This window comes from Mustela nigripes, chromosome 5, assembly GCF_022355385.1.
Source record: "Mustela nigripes isolate SB6536 chromosome 5, MUSNIG.SB6536, whole genome shotgun sequence".
NCBI lineage: Eukaryota > Metazoa > Chordata > Mammalia > Carnivora > Mustelidae > Mustela > Mustela nigripes.
The window spans coordinates 118,200,681-118,228,564 of record NC_081561.1 but is presented as its reverse complement, the minus strand read 5'-3'; the positions used below and the strand labels follow the sequence as shown (position 1 = coordinate 118,228,564).

The following is a 27,884-nucleotide window of genomic DNA, read 5'->3' as shown; positions in this document are numbered from 1 at the left end:
TCTTGTAGTTGGATTTTTGTTAGGAAGGCTAAATGTAATATATTTCTGTAAGTAAAAGCTCTTTATTTTACTGTATAAAAATGTATAGTTAGTATTTGAATAAAGTAAATTCAATATACTTTATGGTTTTAGTGGCTAGAGATATTTTTTTCTCTCTTCAGTGAGTCCATTAGAATTGCCCTTAGCCAACTATCCCTAATATTTTAGTGTTTAGTTAAATATATATTATATATCAGCCAAAGGTTTGGAGTTATTCTGAATTCACAATTCTTCCCATTCGAATGATGTATTCTTACCCATCATTAACAAGGGAAGAAAAGGTGAAATACAGAGAATATAGCATGGTGGCATCTTATCCAAGTTACTTTATATATCATATGTGTGTTATTAGAAACAAGTCCTTCCTGTCATTTTGTGAGCTAGCACTTTCATCAGGAAGAGGGTTTTGAGGTCCATTGTATTAAATCACCAAACATCTGTCCCTACAGCTCTGTTTTTTAAAACAAAAAGAAAACATTGGCTCCTTGATTCGTTTCTTTCTCTACTAAAGTATGCTCATGAAATATTTCATAAGGTGAGATATGCTTGTTAAAGTTTAGCAAAGAAAGAGGGAGAGAACTAACCATTATCAGTATCTAGGTTAAATTGAGTCTAAATCTTCTCCCTTGTGTTCTGACAAGTTTGTTCCTGGTTTGACTTCTTGGGCACTCCTTACGTGGTCCTCACCATTTGTTCATTAATTCAGGCAATGTTCTGAAATGCCCACTGTTGCCATCCTTTTTGTATTTTTAAGTCCTGCTTCGATTCCTGGAAGAGAAAGAAGTACTGTTTGTCTTTCTTGGTTTTCAGGATTTTCCCTCAGCCTTTAGGTTTTTTGTTCCCAAGTGATTCCCCTCCCTTCTTTTGCTCTACTTACCTGGATTTTCAAAAAACTTTTGAAGTTGGCTAGGAAGCTCTATTTTCCCTGTCCATACACTTGGTTCAGTTAAGAACTTGCATGTTTATTCTATATTGGGGCCTTGTTGAATAAAAACTGTAATTATAATAAAAATGTTTCAATTGGAGGAGAATTTACTTAGAGGAAGAGAGAGGCATGTAAAGTAGTAATATTCCATCCTCAGTAGTCCAGTAGTCTCCTATCTGACACCCGTACATTATTTTAATATAATACATTGAAATGTAAATAATTATGGTGAAGAAAAAAGGGCTGCTTTGCTAGCACTTGACCTTTGCTCCTCCCTAGCTCATCTAATACCAGAATAGCATCAACCTGGCTCTTTTATTATGGTGTTCCTGGACTTGTCTCTGCCCTCTTGTTCCTAGGTTATCACTTTTTCTAAGAACTTCTTTTCCACTCATAGTTTTTCTAGTTCTTCTTAATCATTCTGTGGTCTTAACGCAGATTTGGAGTGTTAAAAAAAATTCATTGTATTTGAGAAAATAGTTTCCTTTTACCTCTCCAATCATCTCTTTCATGAATCTTTCTTTAATTTCAATCAGACTTTCTTTGTAGCCAAGGTCAAGTCTCTTTTATGTGTTCAGGGGCTGCTTTTGTACTAACAGAGGTTACTACTTTTTTACATTCTCTTTGAACAGTAAAATTTCAATATGTATACTATTCCTTATTGGATGGCTTCAAAGAAGGTCATACATTTGATTCTTACCTATTGTGATTCGGTTTTTATTATCCATTTTCCCCCTCTTTTGCTCTGTATCAAGATACAGAACTTTTTTTGCTTCATTTTTCGGTCCTTGGGTTCTTATCATGAAGAGTCCCTGGTTTCATTTCTGTGTTTATTTTAATTCTGTCTCGCCATCTTCTCTGCCCACCTTCAAAAAGCAGAACAAATGCTTATTTCACTTATCTTGGGACGTGCTAAGCGCGGAGTCCTGTAGTTATGAGTAAGTCACATTCTCTGAATTTGAGGAATTCATAGTGTGTTGGGGTAGAAGGAAATCTCTCACCATGTAAGAAATGGCACACAAAAATGTAAGAGCAGAGAAAAAGTGAGTGATAGACCAAGTCTGTACCTGACCTTAACGGATGAGTAAGAGGCTGCCAAGCAGGGAAGAACAGGGCATTCCAGAGCAGCCCAGCCTCAGTGGAAGACTTGGAGATGCTGAGGTGTGTGAGGTGTGCGGTTGGGGCAGGGCAGATGTTCTACAGCAAAGATGGGGAGTGTGGAAATGCAAGGGAGAGGGAGATGTGCCAAGGTAGGTGGAACATTCTTGGGTATCATTTCATCAAAAGACAGCCTTCTCTTAATGGTACTTCTATATATTTGAGAATAAAGAAGGTGCAGGGAGGAGAGGTTATCAGGCAGTTACCAGACAGGCAGAAGAATATAGAAGAGCCCATGGTGGCCTAGAAGCATAGGGGGGCAGGCCAGGAAAGAGGGCTGGGAATGAGTGGCAGCTGCTGCACTTAATTCAAATATAATTTCCCTCTTCTTGATTGATATTTTCCTCCATTCACTGATGTCTGGATTCTAGACTTGTCCAGAAGAGTCCTTTCTCAAAATAGTGTTGATCAGTTTCAGCAGGATTCAGAAATGATAACATTACTGAGTTTGGCCTTTTTATCTTGATTTCCTACCACATTATGCACTCTGTTACATTTAAGTGTGAGGCCGCTGAGCTGCCCAGACCCTAGTCTTTCCCCATTACTTCATTGGCTTATCTCTGTGGGCTCTTCTGCAACAGGACTGTGTGGTGACTTCAGTATCTGGCTGTGCCTTTTTGCATGTCCTTTTTTCTTTCCTTCTATCTTTTCAGTTTAAGTTGGAGTTTTAAGCTTGTCTCTAGGTTCTTTCATCCCACCGCGAACCTGGCCTGGCCATGGTCCTGGTTCTGTTCATGTTCATTCTGATCGCCTCCTTTTGTTTATTTTAAGAAAAGTCCGTTTCCTTCCTCCACTTTCCTGTACTGGAGCAGGAGCAGGAGCCATCTCCTCCGCCGCAGTTCCTGCCATCCTGCTTCTCTCCGCCTCATCGACTCCCCATCTCACTTCAAATCTCAGTAGAAAACATATGTTCTCCCTTGTCTATACCTCTTAATTTCTCTTTTCCACTGTTATTGCTTTCTCTGTAATTGTATTATTTAACTTTGTTAAGCATTTTATAATATGAAAGATGTAGTTGAAAATAAAGTTGTATTATAATAAAATCATGTCGTGTAAAGCAAGTTGTTTTCCCAAGGAGTATAAAAGTCTCAGGATAGAAGTTAAAATGGTGGTTGTTCTGTATTCCTTGATTGTGCTAGTATAAAAGTTCCGTGTGTTGTGGAGAATTTCTCCCCTCATAGCCATTGTTGATAAGTAATTGGATTAAATAACTAATAAAATAAGGACCACCCTATTTGTAATTGTGACTTTTGTTAAATGGAAAATAATATTTTTATATGTTGTGAGAGTTTTAAAAATTAAAGTAGCATTTAGAATAAATTGGAAAAGAAATGTCTCTAAAGGTATATTTTATAATCACCCTTTTGAATCCCTTTAGTGTACCAGACTAATATTTATTTATTTGCACCAGGTGGGAAAAGTCATTTTGTCTTTGAATCCCATTCTCCTCATAAAATAGAGTTATTGTGTCTTTTGCATTTGGTTCATTGCCCATTGGGATATTCATTGGTTATCACAAATTGCCTCCATGCCTTGGCAAAAGTCCAGACAGTACATGGACAATTTGGACTTCAGCATTGGCCGTTGCTGCCCACATGAGTCCTGAGACTATGGCTCTATTACCTTTTTCAGCTTCATTTCCCAGGGAAGAGTAGAGTGAGCTATCCTTTCTTCTCCATATGTTCTTCCCCCTCAAAAACACTTTAATAGCATCATCTTAGTTGATTGGAAAGGAGCTTAGAATCAACGAAAGGGTTTAACAATGGGTTTGCACATTTTCTTTTTTATTTCTGTGCCTTGTTTACATTTTCAAAAACAGGTTTTAATTTTATTACATTTTTCTGAATAGTATGGCTGGAAAAAATATATTTGCTTTTTCAGTGTACTGTGTACTGCTTTTCCTTCTTTCAAAAATTTGTCATTTTTAGCTTTACTTTACAAAAAATGATTATTGTTATTCATAGTTGGAGAAATAAAGCATCCATTTACATTTCTCTTCTACTCTGCAGAAATTTGATTATATAGTACATATATTTACAGTTTATAACTCACTTTTATATATGTTGCTTCAGTGTAAAATTTTACTTAACTTTAACCCAGCTTAAAGATGATATTGCGTATATGGCATTCTTGCTGCTTTTGTATTATCCTGTGATCTATAATCATAAAAGCTATCTGGGAAACAGAAAGTTTGGGGCTTGGTGTGTCAAATAGAATTTGACTTTTCACAATTTGTCTCAATCTTTATGCCAAGAATGATCATGAAAGTTCACATGAATGATGATTTCTTATTTTACAGATATTTCTATAAAATAGATGTTTTATAACATTTCTACTTTCTGATAAATTCAGTTTTGTAAAGAAAGTGAAAGAAGCCTATTTGAAGCAGTTTATATAGACTGTGGAGTGAGAAGTGATGTCCAAAGATCATATAGCCAGGGGCGTCTGGGTGGCCGCAATTGGTTGAGCTTCCAGCTTTCAGTTTCCCTTCTGGTCGGTTCTGGTCATGATCTCAGGGTCCTGGGATTGAGGCTCATTTCTGGTTCTGTGCTCTGCTTGGAACTTTCTCCCTCTCTCTCTGCCCCAACCCCACGTGCTCCCTCCCTTTCCTATCTGTCTCTTGCAAATAAATAAATAAATCTTAAGAAAAAGATTATATAGCCAAACTCATTTGTCTACTTGAGCAGAGAGAATTCTGTATTTTTTTTTTTTTAAGGTTTCCAGGAATAAAACATGCAGTCTTCTAATTGTCTGTTGGTTGAGTTGGATACTTATAAATTGTTCTTTATTTCCTAAATTTCATTTTTGTAGTTTATTTTATTCTTTTAAGAAAGAGAAGAAGCAAGTAAATTCTTTGAGCAATTATGCCTGTTAATATACCTGGGGGCCTATTTTGAAATAAAGTATATATGGTAAAAGAGCTGTCTCATTTTAAATTTTGGCATCAAAGATTTGAGATTTGTGCAGTTGTAATTTTTTTTGTGATAGATTTATACTTGTGGTAGGTAAAATATTTGAATAAAGAAGTGATACTCTAGATAATTATTTTTTCCCACATTTATAACATTACCTATACTTTAGCCCTTGGTGTTATATTTCCTGAGGTGAATCTGATTTCTTGATTCCTGGTACATCAGCACTAGGAATGTGCGCTGCAGAAACACCTTATTTATTTTAATACATGTTTTGTTACTCTTCTCTAAAAAAAATACCTTGTTCAAATTGTTCTGTTATTTCTTGTTCTTGGGGTATGAATTTCTCCATTTAGTGAGCCTGCCTACTGACTGTCCTGCATCATGGTTCATCTTCCCTTGGAGTCTGTAAGTTTTTACTGTGATGTATCTTTAGGAAGGGTTTAGTCTGTCCTGTGTCATGCATCCTGGAAGTATTCCTGTAAAGAGGTTTCACATCTGCCCCTAAAGTTTCTAAAGTTTTACCAGTTCAGGGCTACTTTATCTTTTCAAATTTTTTTGCTTGGGGAAGGGGTAGAGATTCTAACTCATGAATGTAGTGTGAATTTCAGTGCATGCTGTATGCATGGTATACACCTAACAGGATTCTGATTTTCCTCTGAGGACTTTTCCCCATTGCCGAAATTGAGGTCATGTCTCCTTAGGCTTCCTGGCCAGTGAGTTTTCTTATTTCTGCTTTTAACAGATAGGATGATCTTTCCTGTTTTTTGGATTTATGAAGATCTTTCCACATACCTGTGGCTTGAAATAACCTCTCTGTACGGTGTTAGTCCACTTATAACCATTAAGGCTTGTACCTGGTTCCAGAAGTTATAGTAGCTTCAGCTCTTGCTCTCTTTCCTCTGTTTCTTACAACTGTGGATTATCCTCACTTGTTTCAAGCTCAATTCTCTACTGTTTTACTGGTTGTATTTTGTCAAGCCTTTCACTGTGTTTGGATCTGGCTGGGATTAAGAGGCACAAGAATGCTATTATGTAATCTTAAATTATTTTAGATTTATAGTGTTTTTTGTTTGTTCATCACCTTTCTGTCAACATATCAAATATTTTGTGCCTACCATGTACTGAGTACTTTGAGAAATGAAGATCTTTGGCTAGATCCTGCCTTTAAGAAATAGTCTGATTAAAAAATGGGCAGAGGGGGCACCTGGGTGGCTCAGTAGGTTAAGCCTCTGCCTTCGGCTCAGGTCATGATCTCGGGGTTCTGGGATTGAGCCCCACATCAGGCTCTCTGCTCAGCGGGGAGCCTGCTTCCTTCTCTCTCTCTGCCTGCTTCTCTGGCTGCTTGTGATCTCTCTCTGTCAAATAAATAGGTAAAATAAAATAAAACCTTAAAAAAAGATTTTAAAAAAAGTGGGCAGAAGGCCTGAACAGACCTTTTTCTGAAGAAGACATACAGATGGCCACTAGACACATAAAGATGCTCAACATCACTAATCATCAGGGAAATGCAAATCAAAACCACAATGAGATATCACCTGACACCAGTCAGAGTGGCTAAAATCAAAAAGAGAAGAAATAACAATTGTTGGCAAGCATGTGGAGAAAAAGAAACCCTTGTGCACTGGTGGTGGGAATCTAATTGGTGCAGTCACTTTGGAAAACAGCATGGAGGTTCTTCAAAAGATTAAAAATAGAAACATAATTCAATAATTCCACCACTGGGTATTTACCCAAAGAAAACAAAAACAGTAACACAAAAGGATATGCTCCACTATGTTCTTTGCATCATTATTTACACTAGCCAGATATGGAAGCAACTTAAATGTCCATTGATAGATGGATGGATAGAGAAGATGTAAACACACACACACACACACACACACACACACAGGGGAATATTATATGGCCATAAAAAGGATTATGTTGCCATTGTGGGGAAAACATGGATGGACCTAGAGGCCATTATGTTAGTTGAAATTAGTCAGAGAGGGGTGCCTAGGTGTCTCAGTGGGTTAAATAAAGCCTCTGGCCTACCCTCATGTCATGATCCCAGGGTCCTGGGATCGAGCCCTGCATCGGGCTCTCTGCTCAGCAGGGACCCTGCCTCCCTCTCTCTCTCTCTGTCTGCCTCTGTCTACTTGTGATCTCTGTTAAATAAATAAATAAAATATTTTTTAAAAATTAGAGAAAGACAAATACCTCATGATTTCACTTCTATATGGAATTTAAAAAACAATGAATAAAAAGAATCAGACCTATAAATAGGTTTGAGAGAGAACACGGATAGTTGCTAGAGGAAAGGAGGGTGAGGAACAGGCAACATGGGTGAGGAGTGAGAGACACAGGCCTCTAGTTACGGAATGAATAAGTTCTGGGAATAAAAGGTACAGCACAGGGAATATAGTCAATGATACTGTAATAGCATATGGTGACAGATGGTAACTACACTTGTGGTGAGCATAGCATAACATGTAGAGATGTTAGATCACTATGTTGTACACCTGAACCTAATGTAACTTTGTGTGTCAACTACACTCAGAAATGTTTTAAAAAGAAAAATAAAACAATAAGATGAAAAATATGCTTTGGTCCCCGTAATATATGTCTGCCCACATACATGGACCCATAAGCTATAGGTTTATGTTGTGTATATAGAAAGGGGTCATTATTACATTTTTATTACAGTCTGTCACAAAATTTTAAAATTATTCAGAATTGTCCACAAAATTCCAAAATATATGACCTGTTCAGTTTGAAAGTTCTGCTTAATAAGTAGCTATTTATCAATGTTTGTCTGTTATCTAAAAGATGATCTATAATCTTTTGGGGATATTTTACTTCCTAAGTTGGAAATAAAAAGATCTTCTAAAACTGTTGTCTTATAGGTAAAAGAATGTGACATTTCAACATTTGAACCTGAAATCAGCATGCAATTTTCAGGCCACATGGATGAATGCCAACTTTTGCATTTCCTGTGTGTATCCTGTGACCATTCTCTCTGGGGTGAGTGATTTCTGAGAGTATCTGGCAGCAAACCAGATGCCAGCCAGCAATGGACTGCCCTAACAAATACTGCTAAGAGTTATAAATTAAACACTGTCTGGTGATCTGTGATGTGTAAGGCAGTTAATTTAGTTGGTCTGGATTACCTGTCAGCTCCAGAAAACTGTATTCCCATAATGTGAAATCTGTACTTATCAAGTTTGGAGGTGAGTAATAATTAACAATAGGGAATCATTTGTTAAAATGTGAAATTATAAAATGCCTTCTTTTGGATTTAAAGCAGTGTTTCAGTGGCTAGCCATATATTTTAAATGATTTTCATTTTAAAAGTTCAAGGACTTTAGTGTTTTTTGAAAGATAGTTACAATTTTGTATAAAATAGAGTTTTTGGGATCATATACTTTCCATTACCTTATAATATCAGTTTTGCTTCCCATATAGCATAAAATTATATGCATTATCAATATTTAGGTTTCTTAAAAATTCATTCAGTAAATTATATTGGAGATTTACATTTACAGTGAATTTTGGTTTTCCAGTTTCATTCTGGGAAATTACATTGAGAGAAAAGACCGATTATTATCTTATCCATGCATTTTTCTGTATATTTGAATTATTTTTACTTTACCAAGCCATCCATTTTTTTTAGAACATCGTTCAAAGAGTTCATGCGTCTTCCTGAGGACACCTGACCTTTTGAAGCCTCATAATTCACACCTAGATGTCACCAGTCTTTCCCATGTTAACAGTTCTGACTATGTTTTATTATATATGCCTTCGGCGCCGAGCCAGGACAGCTACAAGAGGAGAAATGATGAACAGCCATAGAACTATAGAATCAAACAGCCGGACTTCCCCTCTCAATGCAGAGGTGGTCCAGTATGCCAAAGAAGTAGTTGATTTCAGTTCCCATTATGGAAGTGAGAACAGTATGTCCTATACCATGTGGAATTTGGCAGGTGTACCAAATGTATTTCCAAGTTCTGGTGACTTCACTCAGACAGCTGTATTTCGAACTTACGGAACATGGTGGGACCAGTGTCCTAGTGCTTCCTTGCCATTCAAGAGGACCCCGCCTAATTTTCAAAGCCAAGACTATGTGGAACTTGCTTTTGAACAACAGGTGTATCCAACAGCCGTTCATGTTCTGGAAACCTATCATCCTGGAGCCGTCATCAGAATTCTGGCTTGTTCTGCAAATCCCTATTCCCCAATTCCACCAGCTGAAGTAAGGTAAGACTCATTTTTTAATGACCAAGTTATATGGCTGAAAGGTTTTGTTTGCTTTAATAATGGAGGTCTTTTCTTACTCTTTTAGGTAATTTCAACAAATTGGATTTTCAAAATTTTCTTTAGTTTTCTGATAGGGAAAAGAAAGATCATGCATTTAAAGCTGTACTCATTCTTTATACCTTTAACAATTTATGCTGTAATATTCATAGATGATGAGATTTGTGTGTTACAAGTTACAATAAACAAAAAACGTGATTTCAGCTAATTGGGATGTGGGCCAGTCTGAGAAGTTAGTAGGAAATATGACCTGTAACATATATTCAAACAAACGTCATGTTACTGCTTTTACACACAGTAACTCAAAGTAGATCTATATAGAGTGATAGTTTAGGAGGGGTACTTAGGGAATTAGTTTTAATCTTAGGGGAATGTCTTTGTAGCAAGCATATTCATTTAAAAACAAATGTTGCTTTGATTCATACATTCTTTCTAAAAGCCTATTTATTTACATCAATTTGCACAGCAGTGCCCCTCTCTCTCTCTTTTTGCAGTTCAGCCTCCTCTTTTTAAAAAAATATAATTCCTGATCCAGTGATATATTCACATGGTTCAGTAATTTAAAAAGCACATAATGCAGTCTTGCATGTATTCTGTTCTCCCTGTGCCTAAGGCCCAGCCGTCTTCAAAGAAACCACTTTTATCCACTCATTTAGTTCTTTCCAGAGTTTCCGTATGAAGATATAAACAAATACAAATATATTTTTGTTTTCTTTATACAAACACAGTAAGCAGACTCTTCACCCCATCCTCTACCTTGTTTCCCCTAACGGCATATACTGTACCTTTTCATATAAATGCGAAGAGAGGGTCCTCATTCTTTTCTGTGGTTGCAAGTAAAGCACAGTGTACATGTATCCCCACTTATTAACCAATCACCTTTTGATGGGTACTTAGTTTTTCCATACTTTTGCTCTTATGAACATTAATGCAATGAATAACCATGTCATGAATGAGTTTCCGTATGTGCAAGTATATCTGTGGGTTAAGATTCCAAAAGAATTGCTGGGCCGGGGCGGGGGGGGGGGTGGTCTACGCATTTGCCATGTTGATATATAGTGCCAAATTTCTCTTCAAAGAAGCTCTGCTTATTTATATTCCTGCCAGTATTATATATGCATACATGTTTTGTCCAGGCCTCACCTGCAGAGTGTGTTCATAAATTTTAATATTTTTGTCACTTTGGTAGGTGAAAATGTTATCTTATGTAACCCTTAAGTTGAAATATTTATTATCTCTGAGGTTGAATATGCTTTCATGTTAAAAAGCCATTTATTTACTATCTGATCATATTATTTGCTCATTTTTCCATTACTTGTTGATACCACTGATCCTTCTATCACTGTACTAATTTATTAAATATATGTGTGTCTTCCATGTGCTAAGTGTTGATTTGTGTACTGGGGATACAGCAGTGAGCAAGAACAAAATAGACAAGAAGCCCTGCCAATCTGAATTAATTCTAACCCCAGAGCAGTTTGTGGACCCCTGTTAAGTTGTCAGTCCCCAGCTGCCACTGAAGGAGGAGTGGGGACAAGGATCAGTTATACTGCTTCCTTGAAGGCCCTCGTCCCCTCAGCTCTAAGGGAACACCTCCCCAGTCTCAGGAAACAAATGCAGAGTACAGCTCAGCTCAAGCTGGAGTCTGCTGGGAAAGTCTTTATTTGTTCTTTTCAGAATGACCTTGATAATTAATCGTGAATATTATTAATGAGCCTATAAAAAAAAACAGAAAACCACATAATATACAGATATGTTTTGGTTTGTTTCTGAGAAAAAAAGTACTTTGGGCAGGATCCTTTCTTATGCGAGAGTTGTTTTTATTGGATTCTGTCATTCTTTGTGTCTTTCCTACAAAGTTAAGCTTTTTCCCCTGAAAAGCTAGGCAAATTTGGGAATGAGATCTATGAACATGTAATATCTTTAAACCATAATGTCTGCATAATTCATTTTGAATATAAATCGTGCTCTTGGGTTCCTAGAGTTGTGATATATGGTTGTGATTAAAGTGACAACTTTATTTACAAATGTAGCAATAATTAGAATTTGCTTATTTTATTTTTAGCTTTATTCCACAGAAAATACCATTCCTTTAAATTTTAAGAGAAAAGGAATCTAACCAATATATGTTATTGCAGGATAAAAAAGGACCTTTTAAATTTTACTGATTATGAAATCAGTAGAGGTTTCATTGTTTAAAAAAAAATCTTGTTATAAAATATCAAGAAAGAAAATACACGGAAAAAACAAAACAAAACCTACAACTCTCCCCAGATTCAGTAACTGTTAACATTTTGGTGAATTTCTTTAAACAGAAACATTGACCACCTTCTCTGCCACTTCACTACTGGGAACAAAACAAGGAACCTGACAAACCTGGCTCTTGTTTGAGTGTTACAGGCCAGCCTGGAAGAAGACTGGGAGATCATAGAGATCATGTGCTGGTGGAGGGCAAACCTGGTCTGTGGGGCTCAGAGAAGTCTTCCTTAAGGAAGTGACTTAACAGAGACCCAAAAGTTGAGTGAAGCTTTAGTTTGGATAGGAAAGGTGGAGAAAGAACAGCACATTGCAAAGGTGAAGTCGTGAGGTGAGGTGTTGGAGTTTAAAGAAGTCACAAGGTTTGAGTGTAGACAACAAGCTAGCAAAGGGCCACAAGCGTGGAAGTGCCATTCTTTAAATCTAGACTAGTGGTTTCTAGACTTTGGAAATCACAGGGCTCTTAGATCCAGTGTCTGAGAAGCAGACCTTGAGAGGACTGTTGTTATGCGGAGGATTGCAACGGAAAGGCTCCTGGAGGAACCTCTATGAGAATGGGGAGAGCACTGCAGGGAAGGGAAAAAGTCAGACAAGGATGCACTTTCATAAGAAGTCCCAGTCAGCCTCGAGGAAAAGTTGCTGAGGAGCCGGGCTCTTAGGTTCCTACACCGGTTTATCTTGGACTAGGGGCTAGAGAAGTGGCAAGGGGAATGGAAATCTGCCAGGCACAGGCCACCCTCTGGACGAAGAGGCTCTAGGAGCCCGAGTAGTTCTCTGAAGAAGGCTGCAGGGGGACGTGAGGTGGGCCCACAGAACTGCCCAGGAGGTCTGAGTGGAGTACAGGTAGGGGGCGTTGGCTCTCATAAACTAGGAAACATAATAATAGTAAACATCAGAGAACTGATATAGATTGTCACATTATTTACTTTGCTAAATAAGTACACCTCTGAAGGCAAACCCTTGAAATAACTAACATTATTTATCATCATCATCACTTTATAAAAGAAACCTCAGTTTATACTGGGAAGTTGGCATGATCAGAATCTAAAGAGTGGTTGGCGACTTTACATGTGTATGTGTGCGTATTTTTATATATACCAATACACTTCCTTATTTTTCACATTTATTCATGGAGATCTCCATCACGCTGTTGTTTAGGAACCCCGGGACTGTACTGCCTATTATTTTAATTGAGCACATGGTTTTATGCCTACCTTAAGAATTAGCAAGTGAGTGTGTTGGGAGTGGCTCAGGAATTGGCATGAAATGGACTTGTAGTACCAGAACATTCAAAAATTAAAAGCAGTCTTTCCCCATTTTGTCTGGTTTCCTTTTTTTTGTTCAGTAAGTGAAGTAGACAAGTTATAGGTAGTTCTATAAGATCTCAAAGTCTTCTGACATCTTGCCTAGCACCTGATTCAGAGAAAAGAAAACCAGTAGTATCCAATGTCCCTGTACTGAGGGTAGGATCTTAATGGATGCTTATGTAAGGGTCAGAAGATAGGCTAGCATGGGGTTACACATTGGAAGAAAGAGACAGGAAAAGAGGAGAAAGTAAAAGGATAAATTGAGGTCATATTAAAGAAACTGATTAGAATAAAGTTATTTGGGGATAAAATTCAGTGGTATGGATTTTTCTGAGTGTTAAAAACACTTGTTATATAACACTGAAGTTAAGAAAGCAGAAAGTGGCTGTCGTAGAGTGAATTTGCTGCCAAAGGGAGTTGCTTAGACAACAGTTTCACAAATTGGTCATAGTGTGGTCCTGACTTTGTAGGCCAAGAAGCATGATTTTGTTAAAGCAGATGCTAGTTAGTTCCAATTAGAGATGGGCTGGGAGGCAGGCAGTGAGTAGGCGTGTATCAGAGTACTCTTCTCTTATTCTTGTTGGTGCTCCTCTTCTGTCCTTTCACTTTCGGCTGATGGAACGCAGCAGTGTTAGCAAGAGAACTTTCTTTGTGCTGGCTGCTAGACACGCTGACCAACCAGGAGAAATTGTGGTTAGAAGGGAAGCTTTTTGCATCCATGTGCTAAGTTTCCAACCTAAGTATGCTGGAAAACTCGTTTCTCTGGTTTCCATTGGTGAACATCTCTCTTTCTCTAGGGAGCCCTAGAGGGACGTTTCTCAATGGGGGCAGCAACAAATTAACATCATGGTGGTGGAGTGGTTTGTTTCTTTGTTTCTAGGTACTGGACACATAGTAGGCATTCAGTAGTACTATCAACAGAATGGGGAAATAGGTGGGCGGATGAAGAGAATGCCCTTGGTTACCATCCCAGAATTAAGTGCTCTGAGCACAGCCAGAATGGAATTCCAAGCTGAATTTTCATATGTAATACTGTAGATTTAAATACTTACATAGGACGTTGGAGTCTGTCAGATTTGTCACACACACACACACACACACACACACACACACAGTATGTGACTACATAGTAAACAGATAAATGTATAGACTACAGAGGGCATGACTTAAAGCAGTCTGATCTCCTTAACACTGTACTGGGTCAAGAGGATTGAAAGAGTTGGGCTGTCTCCCAGTAAGGAATGTGTGTATGTGTGTGTGTGTGTGTGTATGTGTTCATCCACATGTGTGCACATGTACATTTGTTTGTATTTGCTTGCTTGTTTTCTCTGACTAGATTTTAAGATTCTGGCTTCAGTTTTCTAGAATAAAGTAATATTGGCATATTATCTTATTGAATAAAATAGATACCATTCTCTTTCTAACTTTGAAATAATATATTGTAATTCTATTAGGAAATTTTAAATAAAAAAATGCTTTAATGCAGACACCTCAGGATCAATTTGTATTGGTCTTATGGTTAATGTTAGTTTAATTCAGATGGCCACAGACATATAAGATAATTTTTCTCTTTTTATAATTTTTGCTTTTTAGATTATCAAGAAAAAGTAAAATATAAATAATTTAGATACATGAAATTTTTTTATATTTAGACATATTTTTAAATATTTCTAAAAACTGGTGATTTAAAAAAACAAACATGATGATGTTCTTTGTACTATCATATCTACAATTTAAGATATATGTGTAAGTAAATATAGAATATTCATGCTACATAGAAGAAGCAAAAATGTTACTAAAATAACATTAATACTGATATGTTTAAATATACTAGAAAGTTAAGGAAGTTAATTTAAAGCATCATCTAACTTTGTCCATTCTGCAAGGTAGGTAGGGAGGAGTTTAGTAGATTAATACCTTATTAAAATAGAATCTTCTCTAGGCAGTGCTTTTCTTTAAGCTGTTTGTAAATTTATAATGTAATTTGTATTATAAAGCAGTTCAAACTATACGTGAAGAACATGTGTTAGTTGTGTGTTTATTTATTGCAAAGGACCTGGCAGAGGTGATTTCTATATCACATTTTCAGTGTTTCTGTTAAGCCTCATAAAAACTCCTCAGTGAAGCTAAATCATAATAGATGGGGTTAGACCACATGTGTTGTGACCCAGTATGGGCCATTACTTTACAGGGTCCTGCGCAGTCCTTATTTCCCAGACAATAGCGTTCCTCTAACATCTGATGTCATTTTAGCGTGGCAACAAGTAGTAAGAGTTTACTGTTTACATATAGTAAAACCATTTGCCTCATGATTTTTGGAAATATACTGTCCCAAATTAGGAAAGCATTTTCCCACCAACACGGTTTTAAATGATTCATACTTCAGTTCCTTGTATCTGTATGGCTAGCTCTATTTAACTGCATAGGTTTACATTAGAGTGTTGAAATCAGTTCTATTGTTAGGAACCCTCAAGATTTTTGCAGTTACGCTCTAGGGGTACTTGGGTCTAGCCTGGCACTCCTGGTGGGCTTTACTGCCTTGTCACAGGAAGAGCAAGATGCCCAGCGTGCTTTCCTTCACTCTGAAACTGCCACAACTTGCTCTACTCCTTAGAACTCTTCCCTCATCTCCCAAGGTTGGTTAGAGAGTGACACTGATCTCTCCATTCCTACTTCCGTGTTATCTCCAGGTATAACAGCTCTTTGTTTGATGGGTTTTATAAAAGCAGCAGATATGAAGTGATTATAAAGGTGCTCGTAACTGCGAAAGTTCCTACTATAATGGTTAGTGATGTGTTTAAATAATCCCTGAGAACTTCTGCCATGTGCTTCCAGATTGGTGCTCTGTGCCTTTCTCGCTGCCATCTTGGCCTAAAGACCATTAGGGTACCTGCGTGTTGATGACTTCTGTAGTTTTGACTCACACTCTTTTGTCTATTTCAGTTTCCTAAATGCCTTGCTATAATCAATTTTTACTTAAATCTTGATAGGTCACTTGGCCAAGGAAATGAATAGATGATATATTAAAAAGAAAGAACCTTATATGATTCATAAATTTATGAAAACATTTTATTTTTTTTAAATTTTTTTTTAAGATTTTATTTATTTATTTGACAGAGAGAGATCACAAGTAGGCAGAGAGGCAGGCAGAGAGAGAGAGGAGGAAGCAGGCTCCCTGCTGAGCAGAGAGCCCGATGCGGGACTCGATCCCAGGACCCTGAGATCATGACCTGAGCCGAAGGCAGCGGCTTAACCCACTGAGCCACCCAGGCGCCCTATGAAAACATTTTAAGTGTTATTGGTAATCAGTGAATTATAAATTATATCTTGTGGAGATGTGGCTTACCATGAAATTACAGATTATTTTTAAAAAATAAATAAAACTTTCAGTAGTCATTCTTTTTGAAGAGTTCATGTATTATTTTAGAGAGAGAGAGAGAATGTGTGCGTGCAGGGGGTAGGTGAGGTGTGGGGGGTAAAGAGAGAGAGGGAATCTTAAGCAGACTCCGTGCTGAGTGTGGAGACACAGGACTCAGTTTCATAACCCTGAGATCATGGCCTAAGCTGAAATCAAGAGTCAGAGGCTTAACTGACTGAGCCACTCAGGCATCCTTCAGTAGTCATTCTTAAATGCCATTGGCATAAGCTTCTTTGAAAGCAGTTTGAAGTATGTGTTGAGAGACTTAGAAATACTTAGTCTTTCACATGAAATCTGTATTTAAAAAATTCTGCTAACTAAAGTCATTAGAAATGGAAAGATGTTTATTAAAGTGGTTTTTTTGGTCTGCACTTTAAAGTTTCTCTGATATATTTGGGAACAATATTAGAAATGGTTACTAATAACACATATGTGAGAATATTACATATCTAATGATGCTACATTATGGAGAATCTTTAAATAATTTTGGAAAATAGTTTTATAAGGAGACCTCTATGAAGGGATGGCATGTGAGTTGGACCTTGAAGAATCAATGGGCTGATAATTGCAGGTTGAGCATTTTGTTTTGGGGAGACAACATGACCAAAGACACAACGATGGAAATGAGTTTATTATCCAGAAGGTAATGAATAATCTGGCTGGAACGTGGGGTTCATCTTGGAGGAGTAGGAGAAAATGTTATTTACGTGGTATGTGTTAGATACTTGCTAGATACGGAACATACACAGATGGCTGAAAGAGGAGAATAATGGGAATTCAGAGGAAAAGCATATAAAAGCAAGAATTTCGTGAAAAGTTTGACAAAACTTAATGACCAGATGAAAGAAAACCAGAGATAAGGGAAGTTTTGAGTTTATATGACACCAGTAAAGAAATGAAAAAGCTGGACAAGGAGACCCCGGTGTGACAAGACACTCAGTGTCATTTCCACAGTTGGTTTAGGACAGGGACACGTAAGAGCTTTGTTCATCCTGTGCGCCTTATTGTGACTTAAGGTTTCCTTTTTCTGTAAAACCAAATGGTGTTCCTTATGTAGTTCTAGCGATGCGAGTTTCTAACTGACCAATATGAAATTTGCCAGAAAGAACTTTCTAGGGAATTATAAAAATAATTTAAGCAGTATAGATATTTCAAAGTATATGGCATTTAGTATATATTTCTTTTATGTACTGGAAACAATACTTGTGTTTGATTCTGTTCACCTTATTTCATACCTTTGTGCATCACATGAACATATTGGGAATGGGGCCATAATCCTAAAGTAACAGTAAATTTCATTCCAAAGCGTATTATAGGTAAGTTTCTTTCTTTGGCAGATGGGAGATTCTTTGGTCCGAGAAACCGACGAAGGTGAATGCTTCCCAGGCTCGCCAGTTTAAACCTTGTATCAGGCAGATAAATTTTCCCACAAACCTCATACGGCTGGAAGTAAATAGTTCTCTTCTGGATTATTACACTGAATTAGATGCTGTCGTGTTACACGGTACGAAGGACAAGCCAGTGCTTTCTCTCAAGACTTCACTTATTGACATGAATGATTTAGAAGATGATGACTATGAAGAAAAGGATGTTTGTGGAATGGATAGTCTTAACACAAAGTTTAGTAGTACTGCCCTCGGGGAGGGGCCAAATAATGGATATTTTGATAAACTGCCTTATGAGGTAAGCCAAAGATAATTAGTAGCAGTATTGACATAAGACTATAATTTTTAAATGTTTAGATATTAATGTTTATTTTACTATCAGAGAAATGCAAGTGTTGGTAAAGTGTATGTAATCTCATGTATTATATATAATTAACCTTTGAACAACATGGCTTTTAAACTGTGTGGGTCCACTTATACATAGATTTCTTTTTTTTTACAGTGTAGTACTGTAAATGCATCTTCCTTAGGATTTTCTTAACATTTTCTCTTCTCTAGATTATGTCATTGAAAGAATATAGTCATAATACATATAATATATAAAATGTGTTACTTGACTATTTGTGTTCACTATAAGGCTTAATTAAGTCAACAGTAGGCTCTTAATAGTTGACTTTTTGGGGAGTCAGAAGTTATATATGGATTTTCAGCTGTGGGCGGGGGGGGGATGACAGCCTTAACTTTTGCTATTGTTCAAGGGTCAGCTATGTTTTGATTTTGAAAAAACTAGACAAAATTATGTTACGTAATCTTACCACTTCTGTCTTGCATTGAGTGTTAGTAAGACTGTGAAAGGGATGCTTATCTACTTGATAAGCCCATCGTTTCCCCAAGTGTCCTTTATTCTTCTCTACTAACTCTCATTTATAATCTACGACTAGTTATAATTTTTGGTCTAGGTAGGTGGAAGGTGCCTCTGCCGAAAGCCTTGTTTTCACTGTGTCTCTCTAGGGGCATTTATGCAGTATGTTTAGCATCCCTGGCTCCCAGGCATCAGATGCCAGAAGCGGACCATGAGGCATTTTTTGTCCCTCGCTGACAACTGCTATGTGTGGTTAAAAACAATATAACCAAGTCTTTTTAGGAAAGATTTATAAACACAAATTTTAGCCAATTTAGACTATCCTCTTCCAAACTGGTAGGTATTGCAGGTTTCTTTGTAATAACACAAGTAGCTTAACTTGCATGGAACAGTGAGATGGCCTCTTGAAGGCCTAAGGGTCACCACAATGTCCGTACAACATTTACAGTTAAAATGCTGCCATACATCCTGTGGAGTAGCTAAAGCTGCCACGAAAAGATGAAGTTAAGGATCCAGGGTAATTTAGTCAGTAAGCCATGCGCCAGGATCCCACCCAGGCTGTCTGGGTCAAGTCTTGTGTTATAGAAAGAAAGCTTCACAGATTGGATGAGACCCGCTGGCCCCTGGGTGAGAGGACTGAGGAAAGATGAAGGGAGAGTTGAGTTGGCGAAAGAGGAGCGTGGGATCCCGACAGGGTTGTCCCTCAGGGCGTCAGGGAGCATCTGCCCTCACAACAGTGGGAGCAGTTCATCAGGAGGAAACGAAATCACTTCTTTGATTCTTACCCACTTCCTAAAACTACAAGGTAGAGATTTAAATTCAGCAATTATGTTTTGAACAGTTTTTGAATTTTATCCAGACTTGAGAAATGGCTGACAGAGAGCATTCCAATGAATAACTGAGGGGAACTTCAGGCAGAGGGAAGAGAATGTACAGAGGTGAGAGGAAGTGAACACGTGTGACCTGTTTGGGAACTCCCACCTCTCAGGGTGACTGGAAGAGGATTTGATAGCAGAGGCCGTAGGAGATGAAACCGGATGGAGGCTCAGAACTGCCTCGGTGCCTAACTCCACGGCACACCATTCGTGTCGATGGGAGCAGGACATCCTAGCCCTGGCGGTGCACAGTCTGCGTCGGAGAGGTCTTGCAGGTTTTACTGAGAGATTTGCGTTTTATCCCTTCAGCCCGTGTTCCTCAGGGTGCTGTGTTTCTTCAGTACACAGCGAGATTAATTGGGGGAACTCCTAGATACTTGAGACCTTATATAAATAAGTTTTGGTAAGAAATTAGAGGAGATCCAAGATTATATACCCATAATAGTTTCACACTCACTTTCTTGTATTCTCTTGTATTCTTTGTAATGCTTTTTTGAGAGGGAGAGAAAGGTGGGGAATAGCTAACATTCCAGGAATTACCCATAATATGCAGGCACTTTTGCACCTGTGTTGGCCCACAATTAGAATAATTGCCCAAGTTTTTGGCCTTCATGTAAATTCCGTCTTTCCCATGTGTCATGGTATAAAGAAGACCGTGAACCTTTTCTGTAGTCAGTAGGGAAACACTGAAGGTTTTATTTAATTTATTTTAAAAATGAGAATAAGAAAAAGAGATTTCTGTCTTAGATTACCCCGCTGGCAAATGAAGAGGAGACCGAGAGGAGGGCAGGGTGGGAGGCAGGGGACAGCAGTTCGGAAACTACTGCTGTCATTGAGGCAAGAAATGATGAAGCCTGGATATTGGAAGATTTGGAAAGGAGATGAATAGGAGAAATATTCCAGAGCTCAGACGGTAGAAATTGAAAGTAACTAGTAAATGTTCATCTCTAGAGGAAGCAGAACATCAGACTTTCAGGTTTCTGCTCAAAATGACTAGGTGGACGGACATACCATTAATAGTAAAACAGTGGGTGAAGGTAGGAAGAGCACATTGACTTTGACGTGCCTGTGAGTCCTCAAAGCACCCCAGCTGGTTGAGGAGAGTAGGCAGTTAGTATTTCAGTTTGAAACGCAGGAGGAAGGTCTGACTTTATATGTGACTGAGTCTACTTGGAAGAGGTGAGGGGCACTGTGGTAGATAAAATTAATTGGTGAAAGTCTTAGAGTATGAATCAAAGGCCAAGAGCAGAATTCTGGGAATACTAACATTTAGGAGTCCCATAGAGGAAGACCTGTCAGAAAAGGCCCTTGAGATGAAGATGACAGTGTCTTAACAGTGAAGCAATGGGAAGTGAAAGAGGCATAGAAGACATAAAAAGGACATAGCCACATTGCTGTGGAGAGCTAAATTACAAGTGCCCACAGGTTTTGGTTGCTTGGAGTTCTTTGATAATCCTGTAGGATAATCAGTGGAAGCTGATTCAGTGGAGTTGTGAACCTAAGGTGAAGAATGGGAAAACCTTGTCATATTTGATTAGGGCATGAAGGAGGGTAAGAGAAGCAGAGACAAAAACTGTTTACTTTGAGTATAAGCAGAAAAGTATTTCTGTTAATACACTCTGTTTATGATCTGTGACATGGAGAAGACTGTCCACCAATAGGGAATACTTGGTCATCTTGCCTAACACTTTGCCCCTTTGGGTGGCACTCAAAAAAGGCATATCAGAATGAGGGAGAGTATGAATTAAAAGAATTATCTGTTCTAACTTACCTTCTAAAAGGAGAAAGGACAAGTGAATGGTGGAGGAAGCAGCAGAGTAGGAAGGTATCTGTCTGTGATGCAAGTTGGGAGAGATTTCAGCATGCTTCTGCGCTGAAGGGAAGGGGCAGCAGAGATGGAAGGCTTCCAGTACAGATCAGGGGTTTGCTCAGGACCACAGAGGCATGGGGCGGAAACCAGGAGAAGGAATCTGTAGTCTGTGGACATTACGCAGCCCTGACGAAAGCCAAGCACCATGCAGAGAGAGCACCAAACACTGAATGATCTGTCCTGGACTAAAAAGAGAAACTTTAAAAAAAAAAAAAATACCCAAATTATTTTAAGATAATCCAAATTATTTAAAGTGGAAAAAAAAACCCATTTTTAAATATGTCAACTGACAGTGTTTCCATAGTTGAAAATAATTGTTTTATGAGTAGAGCGGGTTTTGAGGGCGAATAGACCAACTCTGGAGAGTCCTCCCCACTATCACATCCTACATGCACTGTAGTATCAAATAGTACTTCATGCTAGGCTATCCCCATATAAAAACACACTGTGATAGATACCAGGTATGGAATGATTAATGGGTATTGTCGTGTAGGCCTGAAATGAGTTCTCTCTTATTTAATCAAAATCCAAAGGTGCTTTTTCACATGGTAATATCATGATCTCAGTGACTTTTCCTTATGCTTTTTCTGTTTTGATATTTGCTTAAAATGTAATATTAAGTATCAGAGGATGTTTTCACACAAGATGCACATCTTTTAACATTAGTGTCCTTCGTTTGGAATGATGTCAGAAATTGCTGGGTGTTATTTAAATTACAAATCATCTAGAAAAAGTGAATTATTGATCCTCTGATACAGGGATATATTTAATTTTTAATGCCTTCTTGTACTAACTGCTTAAAAATGTTCTGATATAACTTTTAATATTGTAGTTAAAACAACAGATTTTTAATTCATTCTACAAATATTTAAGGTCCTACTGTTGCCAAGACCAGATGGCTTTCATAGGTTCTTTCAGACATTTAAGAAACGGATAAATCCTATAGTATTTAAACTCTTCCATGGCATAAAGAAAAAGGAAATTTTTCAACATTTTTATGAAACCGGTTTAACATTGTAGCACATACAAAGTCTACAGACCAGTTTTACTTCTGCAAACAAATACAATAAAGTAAATAGAATTATTTTAAAAGATGGTACAACAAAATCATTCAGGATGTGTTCCTGGAATTCAAGGGTGTTCTGGTACTAGAGAATTGTTTTTGCTATAAGAGAATTATAATACCATAGTTCTAGGTCAAAAGGAGAAAAATCCTCTCTCATCTTTATAGATACATAAATTTAGTTGACAAATGACAGCTGGATGGATATCCAAATATCCATTTCTGTTAAACAATTGTATACCTTGTTAAACTTCTTGTAATTGTCTATGACCAAATATTACTAACCAAAGCTAACATCATATTTACTTATCAGACACTAGAAATGGGTTTTCCACTGTGGTAGCCACTAGCCACATGTACTATTGAGCACTTGAAATATGGCTAGTCTGAATTGAGATGTGCTGAAAGTATAAAATACAGGATTGCAAATACTTTATACAAAAAAAAGTAAAACATTTCAGTGATTTTATATTGATTACATTTGAAATGATCATTTAAAAATATTATTAAATAAACTATTAAAATTAATGTCACTGTTCTTTTGCTTTTATTTTTAACTTCATGAGGGAATAATTGAAAATACAATTGTCTATATTTAAAGTGTACAACATGTTTTCACATATACATTCTAGAACGATTACCAAGATCAAGATGGGTGACACATACATCACCTTGTATTGCTAACTTTTTTTTTACTGTTTGTGTTGGAAATCCTTAAGATTTACTTTCAGCAACTTTCAAGTATACAATATAGTATTATTAACTGCACTCTTTGACTTTTTAAAAAATGTGTTTACTTTCAAAGTTACATATGTACCTCACATTTGTGGCTCACATTTAAATTAAAGCCAGGAACAAGACAACACTATTACTTCCCATTATTCTAAAGCATGAGCTAATGCTGGAAATATGAGAAGGAAAAGACATAATTTTTGGAATGGAGGCATCATCATCATCATCATCATCATGATAAAGTCATCACTTGCAGGTGATATGATTACGTACTAGAATTCTTAGGAGACTAGGCTAAAACTACTAGGAACAGTAAGTAAGTTGGCAGGTCACAAACTTAGTAGACAAAATTCAGTAGCTTTTAGGAACTCTAAGGACATGAAAGATGATTAAATAATAAATTGTACCATGCCCTTGCCTAAGAAGACACAATCAAGTAAAGGTGTCAGTTTTCCTTAATCGGTATATTCAGTGACGTCCCAATTAAAATAAAGAATTTTTGTTTTTTAATTGAAAAATTTACCTGAAAAAAATCATGAAAATACTCAGAAAAATTCTGGAAAAGAAGAGTGATGGAAAGGGCACTAGTCTTCTCAGATTATAAGACATATTCTGAACCTATGAGAATGATATTTGTGGGTCAACAATGAAGAAAGAGTCTGCTTTGCAACCAGACAATCCAGGGCATCTCAGTGCATGAACTCTAAAAAAGTTAGAACAAAACTCATTTGACTCAGAGGTCTATTGATGTGAGAGAAATAACAGATAAATAAATGGAACAGAATAGACAGAAACAGACCAACAGAAAAGAAACATTGGCAACTCCCTTGGCAAAGGGTTACATTTCTGTAGTTAAAAAAAGAAGAATAAACAAACAACAGTACCAAACTGTTTTTGCTTTGTTTCCTTTTTTTCTGCTTTCAGAATGATGAAATTTATTGATTCCAGGGCTGTCTAGGACATAAGTGAATAAGTACTTTTTTAAAAAATTATTTATTTGAGAGAAAGCGCATGTGAGGGGAAGGGTGGAAGGAAAGAATCCCAAGCAGACTCCTCTCTGAGCACAGACCCTGATGCGGGGTGCCGTCCCACAACCCATGAGATCATGACCTAAGCCAAAACCAAGAGTGGGTCACCCAACCGACTGAGCCACCCAGGTGCCCCTGCATGGGCACTTTTTTACACAGTTCGTAGTGAATCAGTGCAAACACTCTGAAGGGCAATTTTGTGCTTATGTCAAAATTTAAAAGCATGAAATTCACCCTAAGGTATATTTGCAGAGTTTGCCAAGATATGCGTACATGCACATACACAACGTTACTGCAGTATTAAAATGGAATTATGTCAGTGAGAAATTAGTTAACAGTATGCCATATCTATAGAAAGAAATAGGGTGGATTTCTATGTGCAGATAAAGAGGTACCTATAAGATACAGCATTAAATGAGAAAAGCCAAGTATAGAACAATGTATATAGTATCATTCTTTCAGTGCAAATCCAAAATGGGATTTTGTGCATATTCATTGGAAGAGATCAGAAAAGCGTAAGGACTTACCTACCAGTGGGGAGAAGGTTCGTTAGATTTGATGATAGACTTCTCATTTTCTACCTTTCTTCAGTGTTTGGGTTTTCTAATGTTTTCCTCCAGTTTTCTTTTGTTCTTTGTGTAAGTGTTTTAGATGTTAGAAGTTAGCATATTGTTGGGGTGTTGAGATTTAGACTAATTTTTAATTTCCTTTTAGTTCCTTTTTTAAAATATCACTAACCTTTAATATTTTTTAAAGTCCAGTTCAGTCTTAAAGAGCGAAAATACCCCAAGCCCTACTGAACACAATCTATGTACTAGTCAGCAATGCTCATATTTTATGTACCCTTTAAGCTTATTTTAAATATCATGTTATCACAGTTTTGTAATTTTTTGGCCTAAAACAGTGAAATTCTGACCTGAAATGAAATTGGGCTTACATAGTCAAATAAATTAAAGAACATCATTTAGGTTAAAGGGCATATTTGCAAAACAAAAAGTGTAGCTAGACAAATACATTGCATTAAGCAAGAAACTCAATATTCCCTCTCATCTAAAGATTTTTAGCATTTAGCAAATATTTGATCTTCTTTTTTCTTTGTTTCTTGGTCCAGAAGAGGCTATTCAGCAGTAGTTTAGAAAAATTAGTTTAGAAGCCCCAAACTGCTCACCATAAAAACAAAACAAAACAACAAATCTTGGACTAGTTCAAGGAAATTATTTTAATTAGAGATAAAAATCTTTTGGATTCCTCCTGTTTAAGACTTTTTGTATGTGTTTGCTACATCATCCCTGCCAGCAGGCCCCTGTTTTCTCTTTCCTCAGGGAACTCTCTAGCAGCTCCTTGGCTGGTTTCACTTCCTGCCTCCCTGCCTCCAAGAGTAACCCCTGCAGTGTGAGCTTTCCAAACACAGATCTGACCAGGTCATTCTGCAGTGTAAATCCCTTCCAGACTCCTTATAGCTTCCCGAGTACATTCAGGCTCCTCTCTGAGGCTCTTTGTAACGCAGCCCTTAAACATTAACTAGTCTTTCACCTAGTTTGCCTCTCACGCTTGAGAGCTGAGCCTTCCAGGTACAAGTAGCCTCTCCCTTTGGGGTTAGGCCTGTGTCTTCCCGAGCCGCCTCTGCTCCTGTCTTTCAAAGCCATTAAAACATGTCATTGTACTTTCCAGTTCCCACTGGACTCTGCAAAACTCCGAAAATGGCAACTCTCATCTCTCACCACGTTTGAGGTGTAGCAGATGGCTCAGGAAATGTTGAGTCTATGAAAAACTATTAGTCAACAGATTGCCAAAATAGATGTTTGTACTGTAAAAAAAAAAAAAAAAAAAAAAAAAAAAAAGTGGTAGACATGAGCCAAGTATACTTGAAACAATTTTGGAATGTAATCTATCTTGTCTTATGTAAGTATGGTTTCTTCTGACTTTGGGTAATGCTGTGGTGTCGATGTCCTAGGTGAAAATACTGTTAGGAAACACGTGATGTTGCTGTTCTTTGTTAGAGCATACGCTGTACTTCAGTGATACTGGTTTTTAATCTGTTTGATGTAGCTCATTCAGCTGATTCTGAATCATCTGACGCTGCCAGACCTGTGTAGATTAGCCCAGACTTGCAAACTGCTGAACCAGCATTGCTGCGACCCTCTACAGTACACCCACCTCAACCTGCAGCCGTACTGGGCAAAGCTCAATGACAGCTCGCTGGAATTTCTGCAGCCTCGCTGCACCCTCGTCCAGTGGCTTAATTTATCCTGGACTGGCAACAGGGGCTTCATCTCTGTGGCAGGATTTAGCAGGTTAGTGCCAAGCCGTGCTTCGCTCATTCTACCACTAAGCAGTACTTAATAATGGGATCGTTCCCGTAAGAAAAGTTTGAAAGTATCTACCATATCCTTTACAGAAATAAGAAAGAAATCCATCTTGTGTATCATCACGTTCGGCATGCTTCTACTTACCAAAGCAAGTGAATTTCACCGTCCTCTTCAGCTAAACTTCACAATACTATGAAGGAAAACGCTGCCCTTTACCTCTTATTTTGTAAATCCCAAGTAACTTTCAGCAGAGCTCCTCTTTTTCTTTCTCATATTTTCAGCGCCGATGATTAACACATTTTAAAAACTATTTCCAAATCAAAATCCACCTCTCTAATGTGATTTGTCAGAAATGGAAAACAATTTATTATAGAACATTTTTAATTAAATCTTAATTACATGTGCAATGCATCACCCAAATTTAGAAGCTCATTTAAACTAATTATGTTGAAAATGCAATTGCATGCTAAGTAGGCGGCCACACTTGCAGACCTGCCCAGGTGTTTCTGCTCCTTTCTATTTAAGCATTTCGTTTTCTTACTATTAAATGTCACCTGTTAAACATTTGAAAGCTTGCACAAGTGCATATTCATTTAGTAATGCCATATTAATTCTGCCTATGATACAAACAGGTGTTTTTCTCTTAACCTTGATGAGGTTATTCTCATTGTACATTACAGTATAATCCCATCATTTCATTAAGTTAAATAATGGAGGAGTTGAAACTTTGGGGAAATTACCTGTTATTTTTGATTAATGAATAATCTATCCTGTTTTTAGAAGTTAAAAATAAACAATAGCTCTCCCTTCACACACTCTCAGTGGATATGTTCTTGAACAGTGGTTTATGAATTAGAAATTTGTATATTGAGCCTTGTTTTCCCTTGACTAGACTATAAAAATAAAGATGCAGTTCCAGAAATAAATATTTGATGCCATAAGATTCGGATGAAATAATAATGTTTGGGGTAGTAACCGTGTGTTCAAAGTGCTAATATTGATAGTTTATGCAACAAAGTAAAAAATAAACACAAGCAGTAATGGCTTATAGCACATGTTGAAACCCTGGATTCCCTGAGTTACTTTCTTTCCCGCCAAAAATAGAGCCAGGGAAGGGTGTTCTTAGATAAAACATTATGGTATTGTGGGTCAGAGAGTATAAATATTTTTTTTATAACATGCTATGTATACAAAATGTTTTCTATTATATAAATTTGCTTAGGAGATATCTATGGTAAAAAAAATAGACATTTCTTTTTTAGCAGAATGATTTTGGTGAATTTTTATAGAATCCACATTTTAAAAATTGCTGGACATTTGACAGCTATCCAGTGAAACACAGCTGTATTCTTTTTTAAAAAAATTTTTTATTTCTTTTCAGCCTAACAGTATTCATTGTTTTTGTACCACACCCAGTGCTCCATGCAATCCGTGCCCTCTCTAATACCC

The 27,884-nt window shown here is 37.3% G+C and overlaps 1 protein-coding gene across 1 annotated transcript in view; it reads left to right on the top strand.

The window, feature by feature from the left end:
- FBXL4 (F-box and leucine rich repeat protein 4) overlaps nucleotides 1–27,884 on the top strand; it is an 84,937-nt gene that overhangs the window by 8,894 nt on the left and 48,159 nt on the right. The window contains exons 2-5 of the mRNA XM_059401095.1: nucleotides 7,923–8,040; nucleotides 8,690–9,273; nucleotides 17,649–17,994; nucleotides 26,176–26,420. Of these exons, the coding sequence (XP_059257078.1) occupies nucleotides 8,762–9,273; nucleotides 17,649–17,994; nucleotides 26,176–26,420 (1,103 nt within the window). The 5' untranslated portion in view covers nucleotides 7,923–8,040; nucleotides 8,690–8,761. The remainder of the gene's footprint in view (nucleotides 1–7,922; nucleotides 8,041–8,689; nucleotides 9,274–17,648; nucleotides 17,995–26,175; nucleotides 26,421–27,884) is intronic.